At 40.9% G+C, this 15,310-nt stretch overlaps 1 protein-coding gene across 2 annotated transcripts; it reads left to right on the top strand.

Moving 5' to 3' along the window:
* Nucleotides 1-314: 314 nt before the first annotated feature.
* Nucleotides 315-7,587, top strand: hnf4b (hepatic nuclear factor 4, beta). 2 transcript variants are annotated; one of them, XM_062422727.1, is made up of 9 exons: nucleotides 315-722; nucleotides 1,917-2,088; nucleotides 2,645-2,739; nucleotides 4,064-4,170; nucleotides 4,744-4,899; nucleotides 5,104-5,191; nucleotides 5,402-5,554; nucleotides 6,267-6,590; nucleotides 6,890-7,587. In XM_062422727.1, exons 1-9 carry the CDS (start codon nucleotides 617-619, stop codon nucleotides 6,931-6,933), a joined length of 1,245 nt encoding a protein of 414 aa, XP_062278711.1. In that variant the 5' UTR covers nucleotides 315-616; the 3' UTR covers nucleotides 6,934-7,587. The 2 variants fall into 2 exon arrangements, with proteins under 2 accessions (XP_062278711.1, XP_062278720.1); XM_062422736.1 differs by lacking the exon at nucleotides 315-722 and adding an exon at nucleotides 2,262-2,341 and having other exon boundaries at nucleotides 1,971-2,088.
* Nucleotides 7,588-15,310: the final 7,723 nt, after the last annotated feature.

Below are 15,310 nucleotides of genomic sequence, written 5' to 3'. Positions count from 1 at the left end.
GTCACCAGTGCCCCCTGCAATGAGACACATTATTGAGCAATATCACTTACTTTCTGTGACATATTGATTGTTCAAGATAATGAAATATCATATAAAATATGATAAGACTTCCTAACATGTAACCTTTGGACTTGTCTTTGATTTCTGTTGATGACATTTATTTTCCTAATACATTTTAATTGTGACATATTGAGAGGTGCTGGTATTTCAAACTGTTATCTGCTTTTGGTCCTAAAAGTGAGTCATGTTTACCTGAACTCTCCCCTTTATATACTTTACTGATAAGAAACAAGCAAACAGACAGTGAGCCAGATTTCAGCACAGGGAAGTCACTGGGGCACACCATTGCAGAGCTGCTTTTCAAACCACCAGAAAAATGTTAGAGGTGATGTTTTAAAGAAGATAAACACCCAGAGAGCTGATCAAGAAGACAAAAGACAAAGAAGCAACAACTCTGGAGAAGGAAAAGGATTTGTCTTATACTTGGGAGAGCTGACTTGAAGAGGAATAGACCTGGATGAATAATCTAGACGTTACAGTACTTTTTTTTTTTTTTTTGAGATTTGCAAATCAACCAATTTAGAAACTCTGCTAACCATACAACTTCATCAAGATCATGAAGCTTACTGGGACAATCTCTAAACTAGAATACACTAATGGCAGCATGGACACTGAAGTCCTAACCAACATGATGGTGATACCAGTGCAAACAAAAACAACAGGTAAGATTGAAAACAACTTCCCATCTACAAAATGCTGAAACTGGAACAGGGATTATTGTCAGAAAAAGAGTACAGTGATCTAATGTTTTATTCCTCAATGAATCATTTGATCAACAAAAAAAAAAATCCACGTGCGGCTCTTCACAATTTTCCAAGTCCAAGGTTTTAAAATGACCAACAGTCAAAAAACCGGAAGAAACTTTTCAGTGTTCAACTTGGAAAAGTAGCAAACTATTACAATTAGGAGGCTTTGGCATTCTTGCTTAAAACTATTTAAATGATAAATCAATTTACAAAATAGATGCCATTACATTTTCTGTGGTTTGAATTTCTATTGTATTCTCTGTCCACTTCATTACCAAATCAAAAAGCTTTATCAACAGACCACTCTTCAAATCCAGATAACTGTGAGGCAAATGTATTCTAATCTATTAATTCAGTAGGAGCATCAGTGCAGGAACACTGCACCAGGAACGTGCATTTGACGGTCAGTGCTTTTAAGAGAGACAATCCTGCAATCAAACATTGGCAGGATGCAGTTTAGAGCAACCTAGATGGAGACTGGATTTAAACAGAGTGCCTAGTGTAAAATAAGCCAAAGGAGAAAGGTGGATTTTGGCTTGCTGCTGACCTCTAAATGGTTTAATTGAATGGGGAGTTTCCTCTTCCTCTTCGTGTAATAACTAGCAGTGCTCCTCGGATGCCTATGACACTAGCAGTCACACAGACCAATGATATCTCTGCCTATAATCCTGTTTTTATTATTATCTCCATTCTTATGGGGCCATGAGTTCACAATGAGCCGTTTGCTGCAAAGTTTTGTGCACAAGGTTATTTCTGTTCACTGAGGTGGAATGATTCATTATGTGCCTTGGTTGATGAAAGGGGTCGTGAATGATGGTCTCTGTCAAGGTGGCTGTCTGCTCCTAACAAAGCTGATGTTCTTTCAGCTATGTGATCTGGTTGAGATGCTTGTGGGGCTTGTTAGATTAGCCTCAGAGATATTTATTTATTCATTAGCAACCAAATAAAAAGGGCTCATGTCTTAAAGGTCATACAGTATGTCTCCACCTTACAATGCTAATATCTATCAATCACTTGTCTCATATCCAAACTTTTCCTCAGGCAATTTCATTTCATACTGTATTTTATCAGATGTCTGGATTTTGCAGTGTCTACTGTCTTAATTAACAGATTCAACAGTGTCTGCACCCACCTCGTCACCGCCACAGCCTGATGGAAGTAGGACTCTCTGCTCCATATGTGCCGACAGGGCCACCGGTAAACATTATGGTGCGTCCAGCTGTGACGGCTGCAAGGGCTTCTTCAGAAGAAGCATTCGCAACAACCACACTTACAATTGTAGGTATGTTCCATTAAAGATCCTCCTTAATACATTTTATTCATTTGTATCTCAATGTCCTTCAACATATCACATCAAACTCTTTATGGTGGACAAAGGCATTGACGATGACATTGGGAATTTTCAAGTTAAAGTGAGAAGTTATTCTGTGTTGTAAAGTTATCACCTATTATAAGGTGAGACTTCTCATTGTCACTGGGACCAGTCCAGGCATGGAAACAATACCATATATAATGACTGAGGACTCAAATCAATGGTGAGATATAGCTGTATGTATATATAGCTTTCCTTTCCCATGTGAGCAGTTGATTGAGCCATGCTTTGCAGTCAACTGATTCTGTCATGTTTTGCCGAGAACAATTCCCAGAGTGTATAATGAGTGGCCCTTCTGGAAATGCTCAAGAACAAAATATCATCAGTTCCTAAACCTCAGAATGTTCAACATGGATATATAATTGTGTCTTCCTCTGACAAATGTGTGTATAATGTCAGAGCTGTTTTAAAAGGATTGACAATATCTGCATCTTTGCTTATACTGTATACTGTACAATCTTTTCAGGTTCAACAGGCAATGTATTGTGGACAAAGATAAAAGGAACCAGTGTCGTTACTGCAGACTACAAAAGTGTTTCAAAGCTGGAATGAGAAAAGAAGGTCAGAAAAGTTTCTGTATTTTCAGGCAGCTATATATTTTCAAACATGCATACTATATATATGTTTGTGCACCTAATATATGATCATTGTCCTATCTTACATCGACACTCACAGATAATCAGGGAGAAAGGGATGTGATCAGAGGAGCCAGAAATAGTCTCTTCGCATGAATAATTAACATGGTGGAGCATGAACAAATATTTGCTCTGCAGCTTTACTGGAAAGATGTTACAACCCCCTGAAGTGAAGGCCAGGGCTACTAATTTAAATGTTTACTTCACTAATTTGTCTGGTTTGCATAACATGCTGTAGTATCACTTTCATATTAAGCCAGAAGTACAGCTGTGGTAGAAACAGACAAGTAAAGCATGAAACAAGACTCCTCAGACAGCCAGTCCTTTTAGACACGACCTCTGCCCAGGCTCCCTGTAACTGTTTACTCCAAATCCTGACTTAACTGATGTTCCACAGAAGATAGATTTGTGACATTGTCATGCAGGACCATGCAAGTAAAGCACAGATAAAGCCCCCTCCTAGTTTGATTAATATGCTCCTGATTGGTTGCTGAGAGGACAGCTCCGATGACTGATTACTTGGATACTAGGTCTTGTTGTGTGACTTTGTGGAGCCATATTGGAATCGGTGTGAGGCCATCCAGATTGGTTTGCTTGTAATGACTCACATAGAGGGGTCCTCATTAAGTGATGACATCTCACTTAATATAATCTGCACCATCAAACATCCTATCACCCACTCCCAATTTTTATTGTCAGTCTGCATGGAAGGAGTTGTCGTCATCAGAATATCAACTCAAGATATATCACGTTAAGATGTCTATGCAAGAGAATTTATGATCCTCTTCAACTCAATTTCCATATACTACATACTTTGAATTCATGTTAAGTATAGAACAATGGAAAGCTGGATTTCCTGTTCGCTTTCCTTCTTCTTCACTGCTACTCTTTTCTAATCAGGAAGCATCTTTGATTAGACAAGTAAATGAAAAAGACATAAGATAAAAAATCATTTTAAAAACTCACAAATTCCCATCAGTAGAATAGTCTCCAAACAGAATGAAACCTGAACAAACAGGATTTTCTCTAATTTCTGCCGCATTCACAAAGCAGGCACATTTTGGCATGGCAAATGTTGACATCAGCAACCCCTGTGTAACAGAGGATAGAAGGACCTTGTGGAGGCAAAGAGTAGGTATTTTCTTTCCAATGATGTTTGCAGCTGAGGTGCAAAAAAGTGGAGTGCAGGAGTGATGTCTGAAGTAGCCAAGAAACGTCTCTGATGGTTCTTTCCTCTCTTTAACCCCCAGCTGTTCAGAATGAGAGAGACTGCATCAGTAGCCACAGAGCCAAGGGACAGACAGTGGGCACTCTGTCCATCAGTGTGCTGATGCAAGCAGAGGCCAGTGTGCACCAGGTATCCCGCCATCACTTAATAACTCACATACAAAGTTCTGTGACTCAAATGAACTTGTTCATACAGGCCAGTCAAGAGATCGCCCCTCTATTTCTGGAAGACCAGAGACGGGGAAGATGAAGGTTATATTTTAGACAGGCAGCCATTAAATTATGTGGACGTTGTAGCTGTAGGCTGGATTCAGTTACTCCTTAAAAAGGACAAAATTGCCCAGGGACCCCATGTAATCATAGCCAATTTAATTGCACCACTCAGTCTGAGATTATGTGGTGATGTTCAGTTACCTTAATGCACAATAACAACCAAATATAAAAAAAAATGTTGTTTGAAAGAAATACATAGCAATAAAACAGATTCCATATTCCACACAAAACCTCATCTACCTGCCTTGTCTTGCTTTAAACCATCACAGCTCTCTAAGTGCCAATACACCTTGCAGACACATCACCTTCATCCCCCCGTTTATCTCCCTCCCCACATACACACTCGCACACCTTCTCTAATGCTCATTCTCACATTGCAGGATCACCTGAGCCCAGTGTGAACTCACATTATGCCATTTGCTGCTCACAGTTTCCAGCGGTGGTCTTACCTAGAAGTCACGACATCAACACCAAGAAGCCAGCCTGTGTTGAAGACGTGTTTGGGTCCATGAAGCAGCAACTCCTCCTGCTGGTGAAATGGGCAAAACACATCCCTGAGTTTTGTAGTCTCCCAATAAATGACAGGGTATGAAGAGAGCTGAATACCTAAAGCTCTTCTTATATAGACAGCAGACATACAGTGTGCTTGTTAATGTAGAATAAAGTAACAGCTGTTGCCTTTTTTCCTTGTTTGACTGAGTGTTTACATTCCTCAGTTCAGAGAGATATTTTGGTTGATTTGCATTTTACAGTTGTATATGAAATAAAAGTTGTGTATGTCTGTGTGCAGGTAGCCCTGTTACGAACCCACTCTGCAGAACATCTTATCCTGGGGGCAGCAAGACGCTCTCTACCTTACAACAATCTCATTCTTTTAGGTAAAACCTCCTACCAGTTTTGTCCTTTTTTATTTTATTATTCAGTTATGTGCATTGGAGAACAATAACATTTTAATAATTGCATTGATCAAATGTTTTAATTTTTTGTAAAGGGAATATACAATATAGAAATACACGTAGCTCTAAACTTAAAGACTTGGAGTTTAAATATCTTTTATATGAATTGATATATTAATGTGTATTGAGCAGGTAACAACTTTGTGATCCCACTGAGAGGTGCAGAGGTAGAGGTTTCCAGAGTGGCTTTCCGAATCCAAGAGGAGCTGGTCAAACCCCTCAGAGACCTGGACATCACTGACAAAGAGTTTGCTTGCCTCAGAACCATTGTCTTCTTTGCCCCAGGTCAGTCTGAAAGAGAGTGACAGTAGATAGTATTTTCTGCTCTGCCACTTTCATCCAATGCACCACACAAAAGAATAACTCTTTTTTGTGTTCTTTCTTGAATCCATTTATTTTCTTGCCTCTTTGTATATGTAATTTAGTCTAGACTGTATGGTTTCAGCATATTTTGGGGAGCCTTTCTAATAATATCAGGATGTGGTGAAATCCTTGGCAGTCAGGCAGAGGTGGCTGCCTGCTGGAAGTAATGGTCCATTTACCTGCAGTAGCAGGAGAGGCAGGCTGGGGGGCAGTGGACCTGAGGACTGAATTGATTTAACTCTGCTCTAAACCTGTGCAAAAATAGTCACTATAACATGATCTTTGGATTATTATTTTATAAATTATTATATTATAAAAGACTATGCAAGCATCTTTTCGATCCGCCCTTAAAATGTCTTTCTATTGTTACTATTGAATGCTGGATGTGAGGACAGTGTAGACTGGATCTGTAAAAGAATTTCTAAATTTCTGTCCATCTCATTACTAGAGTAAATAATCTGTCAAATATCTTCTTTATGAAGGAAAAGGTGCCTTAAAGTGGCTTGCTGGCAACTGCATATATCTCTTTCAACTTACTGATAATTTTCCAATAAAACCTCCATACTTAAGTGCAATTTTCTTTACATTTTCTTTTGTTCAGTATACTGTATATCTCCTTACGTTTGTCTCACAGACTGTCCAGGACTGGAGAGTTCTCAGGTGGTACGCCATCTGCGTTTTCAGGCCCATCTGTTGCTAGAAGAAGCAACCTGTGAGCAGCGGGGAAGGTTTGGGGAGCTGCTGTTGGTACTACCTCCCCTGCAGAGTGTGGCCTGGCAGATGGTGGAGACTCTCCACTTAGCACAGCTGTTAGGGGAAGCTAGAATGGACAGCCTGCTGCTGGAGATGCTGCTGGGAGAAGGAGCCAAAGAAGTCCATGGACAGACTCAAGACCAGCGAAATGAGCATAGAGCTTCACCCACTGACTTCATCTCAGTCACCTCTCACATTTCCACTTGTGAGCCATCATACACCAATCTATGAAGACAGTTTTAAACATCCAAGTAGAAACTTATAGAACATTGATCTTATGAGCCTAAAAATAATGCCTTTTCACTGGGATGAAATCACTGTAGTGTTCAATGGGTCTCACCTGATGTTTGTTGTAAATTACCTGATTTACTATTATTTAAGAGGATTTTCTTTTAAAATCTTTACTGTTCAATATTGACATGGGTTATTATGTGTGTTTTTATTGGTAGACACTGAATCCTTATGTGCTAAATGCCAATGCTGATGTCTGTCTGTCTCACACAGCTCTTCCAAATGGATTCCCTGCTGCCCACACAGACTGGCACTGAGGTGTACAGACATGGTGATGTCTAAGTGCCCACGGCATACCAGTGGCACCTGTCCACACCAAGAAACGCTCCCCTTAAGAAGCAACAACACAACCAAGGGCCACATACATACTGCACAGATATGCAATTATGCATGCACGCACCATTTTGCAAACAAAATGGGTTTGTTTTTTTTCTTTACTTTGACCCACAAGAGCAATTCTGTGGGTCAAAGTCTTAGTCTGTTAATCATTTGTCTGAGATGTGAAATAAATAAAAAATGTTTGCAGGAACGCTCACACCTGCAACATTCAGCACATTGCAATTGCAAGGCCCAATGTTTATCAGTAGAGGGAGCTCAAAGCCTGCTCAGAAATTCATTCATTGATACTGATGTAAGGTAAGCTTTTCTTTGTAAGTAACAACCTTCACTAATGTTATTTTGTGGTCAAAGATTTGTCATGTAAATGTAAATGGAGAAATGGTTATATTCTCCATTTACACATGGGGCCTCTCAAAGAGTCAATTAATAATTTGTAGGATTTAAGAAATGTTGGTCAAGAAATGTTGGTTTATAGATTATAGATTTATGTTGCATTGATCAGCATAAGCAGTGAATGTTCTCTTAGAACAATTTGATGAACCCATGTTAATAAAGACAATTAGCACCTGCCAGATCGCCATACTGTTACTTCAATACAAGAGCACCTGGTGAGGAGTGCGTCCACCTTGACGAGAATTGATCCTGATGTGATATAGTCAGGATAACACAATAAAGCTGTTGTGGTCCCTTTTTACGGTTGGGGGGTATGGAGGGGAGGGATCAAGAAAGCAGATTTGATATGGCAAGAGTGACACAAAATTATGAATCAAAATACTATTACAATACAATGCAATACCATTATCACTGGTGCCTACATTGTCACCCAGCAACATATTCATGGTATTAGAAACATCAGCCTCTACATTAGTGCTTTGTTGGACAATGCCTGACCCTACACACCACACTTTTATTAAGAATAACTCACATTCTGTGAATCAGAAATAAATACATCAGTATATCAATATTACCTTACACACCCCTCAGCAAATTATATACATTTATGTGCCTATACATAATATTTAAAATAAATAAGCTACATCAATACAAAACAAAGAAAATAAATTAAAGAAAGACACCCTATGATCAGACATAATATCCTACTGTAAAAAACCTCTAAACCAAGAATTGGCTAAGAGGCTTCAACCACCCAAAGGCTCAAAAAATGGGAAGGGTCAAGATGAGTTTGTGCCATGAAGAGTAGGCATAGTCAAAATAAGCCTGGACAAGAGTTCTTTCCAGGGTCACCATTGCTTTATTGTCCAGACATTTTGGTAAGCACCGTTTCAGCCTGGCCCACTGCTGACATATGGCTATCGAGCACGCAGACAAGAAAAATAAACTGACTCCTTAGCTCTAAGTACAGTGTCGCCAAGAACAACACCACAGGGGACCATTTAAATTTTATCTTATCTGACCCAAACAGTATGGATTCTGTTTTTCTTATATGGAGTGACAGTTTGTTTTCAGTCATCCAGCTGCTGACATTAAGACGTTATGCATTCAGCGTACTTTAAACTATGCTTTGATCTTTGTTGAGAGCCAGTGCTGCAGAATCTTCTGCATATGAAAAGAGTTCAGAAGTGACAGACTTCAGGTCATGTTTTAATCCTTCTGTTCTAAAGATTGAGCATTCATGCTTTCTACAAAAACACTGATGAATGTGACGCATCACAGATATCAGGTTAGCTAAATGATTACACATTCTCTTCCTATTTGACAAGCCCAATCAGCAGTGTTATCTGTGACATTTAAAGAAGTTATGTAACATTATATAATCCCATTAACCTAAGTGGTTCACTGTAACGTCTCTACAGATGGTGGAAATCTTGTCAAAGTTTACATTTCATTGACAGCATATACAACATGTGCTTGGTTTGCACTCTTCTCAGCCGCACACTGTGCATTAGCTCATATGGACCAGGCAGATTGCCCTTAATTGCAAAGACATAAAACTGTGGGACTGTGAAGGGACACTGTGGAGGACAACTTGCAGCAGATTGGCTTAAAATCAGAAAATATATCATACAAACACATACTTTCATTCATTCATTACGTCTATAATCCTACATGAATATAAAATGTACAATTCAGGCCTAAAAAGAGATTCTGAATAGTGTACACATATAAATTTGCAAGAATCGTCTTCTTGTCTCACCCTTGTGATTGACCTTTGACAAAAAACACATGATATGCGATTTTCAGCAGGTTCCTTTGAAAAAATATTTATAACACTGATAACTCTACCTCTCTGAATCTGTGCAGGGATCAACATTTTGTATTTGTAATACTGCTGAAAGGTGATACTTTGAATATCTGAACTGTCAAAGTAATAATCTTGGACTGCTTATTATTGACTAAAGGTTTGGTTTTGAACAAGTGTTATTGAAAAGTAAGTGCTGCGGATTCGGCTTCCGGGTCGCAACGAAGATGGCAGCCTAATCTCTGTGCTCCCTGACGGTTTCACGAATTAACCCTGATAACCCCTGGGATAACTCAAATGTGAGTGTTTTATAAACGAGATGATGAACAGGGTTAGCACAAGAAGTTGGAAAAATATGACCACAAGAAATATTGGTGAATGTATGCCACAAAATGTTGATAGCCAAAGTAGCTCCCCGACATGTGCGATGAGCGAGGACGGGGAAGACGATGCTAGCCTACGGGGCAAACTGAACGAACTGCGAGACTTCAGGTGAGATAATAAACCACCTCACAGAGATAAAAAAACAAGAACTGCACAAGACGAACGACAGACTGGTGGAAGCTGAGACCCGGATCAACGAAACAGAAACAGCATTATAATCGATGTCAACGCTTGTGAAACGGCTCTCACGGCGCCAGGCTAACATGGAGGCTAAACTGATAGACCAAGAAGGACGGGCTCGCAGAGTCAATATCAGAATATACGGCATACCCGAAGACGCGGAGGGGGACAACGTCTCTTTTTTCCTGGAAAATTTACTGAAAGAGTCGCTGGGTTTTCTGCCAGGCACGGAGCTTAAAATTGAGAGAGCACACAGGGCTCCAGTTCCTAAACCCACTGACTCCCAAGCAAAGCCCCGGTCTATCATTGCCAAGTTCGCGAGTTACAGAGTAAAAGAAGAGGTTATCCGGAAAGCCTGGCAAAAAAGAGAGGTTTTCTACAACAACACCCGCTTCTACGTAGATCACAATTACCCATCAGCGGTCCTTAAGAGACGTGTGGAATACACGGAAGCAAAGAAAATACTAAAAGAAAGGAAAATTAAGTTCCAGACTCCCTACCCATCGAGACTGCGAGTCTTTTACAACGACCGCACCCGCCTGTATCAGAGCGCAACTGAGGCGACGGAGGACATGGCTTTGCGTGGATTCCCCGTTACCATCATACCTGCTCCAGACAGCCCGGATCAACAAGAGACTGAACTCTTATCTGCGTGGCAAGTGGCAGGGCGCCGTGGGGTTGGAGCCATGAACACCCCTGATAGAGCACCACAAAAGAAAAAAGCTTTTTAAAGACGCAGTTTAAAAAGAAACTCCAGGAGTACAGACGGATTCCTCCTCCAGAGTGAGGGACAATCATTCACCTGACCGAGTAAAGGATGCAGATAAGTCTGTCCCGGTTTACACTTTATTGGGGACCGAGCCGAAAGGCAAGAGGGTGAGGACTCCAGAAGGGAGTCCTGCCCTTGCCTGGAGGCAAGGACCCTATTGAATTTGTATCGTTTCTTTATATTATTATTCTACCGCCTCTTTGCGCCTTAATTTGACCCCCTAAACCTGCTCCAAAACTCACCAAATTCGGAACGTATATCAGGTCTGGCGAAAAATTCGATAAAATGGAAAAACAAACAACGTCGAACTCTCTAGCGCCACCTAGAAACACTAAAACGGCCACTACGCCTGATAGGAATGTCGTAGAAAGATCAAACCAATTCACGCGCCGACACCCCTGACCTAAATCCAACAAGTGCACAATTTGCTGTTACATGTGGGATTTTCGACGATTCTTGGCCTGCTACAAACGTTATCTTGTCCTAGGGCGTTCATTGTGGCGGATTCAGACTTAAATGGCTGACTGAGCACACCCTGCTGCACAAACGTTCTGAACAACTTTTTCATTACTCGTCCGGTTTGAATTTTAGAAGCCCTCAAAGGTCAAGTGCCCAAAAACCCTCGCCAAAACGCTCCCATAAACAATGAATGGGAGGAGAGTCTAATGCGACTTTGACCCTAAATTTGACCACCTAAACATGTTCCTTTATCCATTATACATCAGTTCCCCAATGCACTTTCATTACCCATAAGCTAAACATGGACACAAAAAAAACATCAGCAACAGCTGTTCTAACCGTATAACAGTAAACAAAAAGGTGATCTCCCATGATAAACTGGGGTTCTTTATCTCTCCCCATTTCCCCTGTTGGTGGGGAGAGGGGAAATCCTCTCGTAAGAGGGCCCCCCTTAGCGCTGAAAAACTCTCCAAACTGAAGTCCTCCATACACGCTAAAAATGTCCAACATACTCTATAACCATCACTCCCGGCCTTGACCTTGTGATTCTTTTAAAGCCAACAAAAAATAGGGATATATCTTTACCCAAACCATCCCATATAATGAGGAATGAAATATCACAGATAACCCTTAAAGAAAAAGTACAAAATCTCTATACATGGGTGGGCATGTGTAGCCTATAGTTTCCCCTCAACCTTCGTCCAAATAAAATATAGGCCTACCTACAGGCTACTTACGTAACTTTAAGAAAACAGCCAAATAGCGTCTGAGAAAAGTAGGATTTTCAAAATTTTCACGAAATTAGAAAGTACCAAAGTTAGTAATTTCTATCAAAATACCAACTCACTTCTTCCTGGAAAACCGCTTCAGTTCCTCCCTCGCTCTCCCCGCGACGTCGTTCTCCTGGTCTCCAACTCTGCGCCACTTGAAAGCGGTCTCGAGCTGCTGCTCCAGCGTCGGTTGTTCCTCTATCAGTCCATCCACCTTCATTCCCTTCTCCTTCATCGCCCGCGCAGCTTCTTGTGGACTACCGTATGACTGGACGCCTCCTTGCCAGTGGATTCTCAATGCCGTTAGCGGTGACTGGAACCGTATCCCCTCTCCCCTCAGAACCCTCTTCAGACCCGCATAGCTACGGCGCTTTGCAGCCACCTCCGCTGGGTAGTCGTGGTCAAACGTCACTCTCTTTCCCTCAATCTCGATTTTCGTCTGCCAGGCCTTTTTGAGGATGTCCTCTTTGGTTTGGTACTGCAGAAAGTTGACGATGATCGCTCTCGGGTTCTTGTCTGGGGTCGGTCTCTGTGCCAACGCTCTATGGGCGCGTTGTATTTGTAGACTAGCACCTTCATCGAGTTTAAGCTCCTCGCGGATCAGACGTTCTATAAACTCCGGTGTAGAATCCTTCTCTGTGCCCTCTGGTACTCCCCAAACTCGAATATTGTTCCTTCTCGATCTCCATTCTAAGTCGGTTACCTTCTCCTGTAGCCTCCTTTGCTGCTTGAGGGAAGAGGCGAGAATTTCCTTCAAATCTGCATTCCACTCCTCGGTCTCCACCACACGCTCTTGAATGTCCACAATATCTCTGCCCTGGGCTTCCATTCTCCTGTCGATGGCCTCGAACCTGTTGCCCATCTCCTCATTAAAAGTGGCTAGTTCTTGTCTCAAAATACTTCCCAGATTTTGAATACTCTCTCTAATGTCTTTCATTTCTTTTCGGTTTTCCTCGCTATAAGTCACAATCTGCTTAGACACGTTGTCAAAGCCAGCCTTCATGCTAGCTAGCATGTCGTCGTTAGCTGCACCTGACCTGTCGTCTCCATTTGGGCTTTTTGATGTTTTATCGCTTCATACACCGGGAGCTCCTGATTTAACGTCTATCCACTCATTTGCTAAACCGGAAAAGGACAGACCAAATTCAACACGCACATCAGGTCTGGCCATAAATTTGATAAAATGGAAAACATTAACCCCAAAAATGCCAAAATTGGCTCTCTAGCGCCACCTAGAAACAGTAAAACGGCCACTACGCCTGATAGGAATGTCATAGAAAGATCAAACCAAAACTCAATTGTTTGTCTTATCAAGACCTACAAATCACGTGCTGACACCCCTGACCTAAATCCAACAGGAAGTGCACAGTTTGCCGTTACATGTGGGATCTTCGACGATTTTTCAGGCTTTTCAAAATATATATATTATTCCTGCATACTTTCAGTTACAGACTCCATTCAAATGTCAAAATGTAGCCACAAGTCTCATCTATAGATGTGTGTAATTTGGTCTGGCTATGTTTTATACTTTTTGATCTGCGGCCCCACATGTGCACCCTGTTCCTCTCCCATTCAATCCTTACTCTGCCTGCTGTCTGCCCATGCTCTGTTGTCATGCTCTCCAGTCGTTAACTACCATGGCAACGACTGTGTGTGTGTATGCAGCTGGCTCAGCCAGGTTCATTTGTGGTCTTAGTGTGCCATTTATTATTATGTTTCTTCAACCGCCTCTTTGCGCCTTAATTTGACCCCATAAACCTGCTCCAAAACTCACCAAATTCGGAACGCACATCAGGTCTGGCCATAAGTTCAATAAAATGGAAAAACAAACAACGTCGAACTCTCTAGCGCCACCTAGAAACAGTAAAACGGCCACTACGCCTGATAGGAATGTCGTAGAAAGATCAAACCAAAACTCAATTGTTTGTCTTATCAAGACCTACAAATCACGTGCTGACACCACTGGCCTAAATCCAACAGGAAGTGCACAGATTGCCAGGCTTTTCAAAATATATATATTATTCCTGCATACTTTCAGTTACAGACTCCATTCAAACGTCAAAATGTAGCCACAAGTCTCATCTATAGATGTGTGTAATTTGGTCTGGCTATGTTTAATACTTTTTGATCTGCGGACACACATATGCACCCTGTTCCTCTCCATTCAATCCCGAATCTCCATTCTGTCTGTGCATGCTCTGTTGTCATGCTCTGCAGTTGTTAACTACCATGGCAACAACTGTGTGTGTGTGTATGCAGCTGGCTCAGCCAGGTTCATTTGTGGTCTTAGTGTGCCACCCAGTGGAGAAAACTTGTCATGATACCTGATAAGGAAGTTTTCTGATCCTTGTTCAAGTTTATTGACTGTATTATTATGATTTTAGATATCTGTGCAGTCTGTCAACTATTTCACTGACATTGCTGTCAAAGTCTACATCAAACACGAATTACATGAACATTAACTACAAACATATCTACAGGTTTCACTGGAAATAAGTTCCTCTCCTGTTTGACTCATCAAAGTGGCAGTTCATTTCAGTTGTTCAGTCTAAATGTCTACACAGACATACAGAAGCAGAGAGAGAGAGAGAGAGTGTTTGTAACGTATATCTACTTATTGCAGTGTCCAATAAAAGCCCGGGTCTGAATGCGTCTAAATACACCTGACGGAAACCTTGCCGCTTCGCCGCGGCCCAACGTGCGCAAGGGGGCGAGGTCCCGCCCAACGCTGCTCGCAGCTTTAATTTTATTATGTGTATGTGTAGCCAAGTCAAAATGTCTTATTATGTTTTGTTTATTTATTTTCCCTAAAATCTTTCTTTTGTGTTGTGAACTTCCCCAAAATGATTTTTTCCCCCTGTAAAAGAATAGAAAAAGAAAAAAGAAAGGTTCCTACATTGATTTTCAATTGTATACCCTCGTTCCACTGGGGTGTTGTTTTGGCGTTGCACCACCTAGCGTCATAGAGCTATGTGTGCTCTGAGCTGGTGAGTCACTTTATGAAGCGCTCTCTCCATTGTCTTGTTTATTATATATATTTTTTTGTTCATAACCACAATATGTTGATATATGCTGTAATGCAACATGCTAATGAAACTTTTAGTCAAGCCTCCATTGATTAATAATTTGTAAATTGAATCTTAAACTGAGTTATTCATGCAGAGTTAGTTAACTTAGCCTTATGCTAGCTGAACCAGGTTTTCCTCTGTTTCTCTCTTTGTCATACTGATGTCATGAGGTTGTGCTCTGCATGCTATGGCTGTGTAATAACTGTATTATTTCATATGTGACGTGACTATTTATTGTGGTTATGTGAATTTTAATTTACAATTTTTTCCTGTAGAGCGGTGGAGAGTTGCAGTGTGGTTCTGTGTGTGTGACGCCTGTTTTTGTCTCTTTATTTCTGAAGGTATGCTATTTGTCTAATTCAGTTCATTTTTTGATATTTTTGCACTTGAGAAAAATGAGCTAATGTGGGTGAATTAATTTAATTATTTTAGACTGGAAAATGTGGGAAATAATTTCATTGTACT

The sequence above is a fragment of the Scomber scombrus genome, chromosome 1 (genome assembly GCF_963691925.1).
Source record: "Scomber scombrus chromosome 1, fScoSco1.1, whole genome shotgun sequence".
In the NCBI taxonomy this organism is placed as follows: Eukaryota; Metazoa; Chordata; class Actinopteri; order Scombriformes; family Scombridae; genus Scomber; species Scomber scombrus.
This window is presented reverse-complemented; position numbering and strand designations above follow the sequence as displayed.

What these genes read in the sequence shown, in the direction of transcription:
- hnf4b (XM_062422727.1), top strand. Translation starts at nt 617, where the DNA reads ATGAAGCTTACTGGGACAATCTCTAAACTAGAATACACTAATGGCAGC. An exon ending in AGTGCAAACAAAAACAACAG is followed by an intron (nt 723 to 1,916) that starts GTAAGATTGAAA and finishes CTTAATTAACAG; the next exon opens with ATTCAACAGTGTCTGCACCC. An exon ending in GTCTCCCAATAAATGACAGG is followed by an intron (nt 4,900 to 5,103) that starts GTATGAAGAGAG and finishes GTCTGTGTGCAG; the next exon opens with GTAGCCCTGTTACGAACCCA.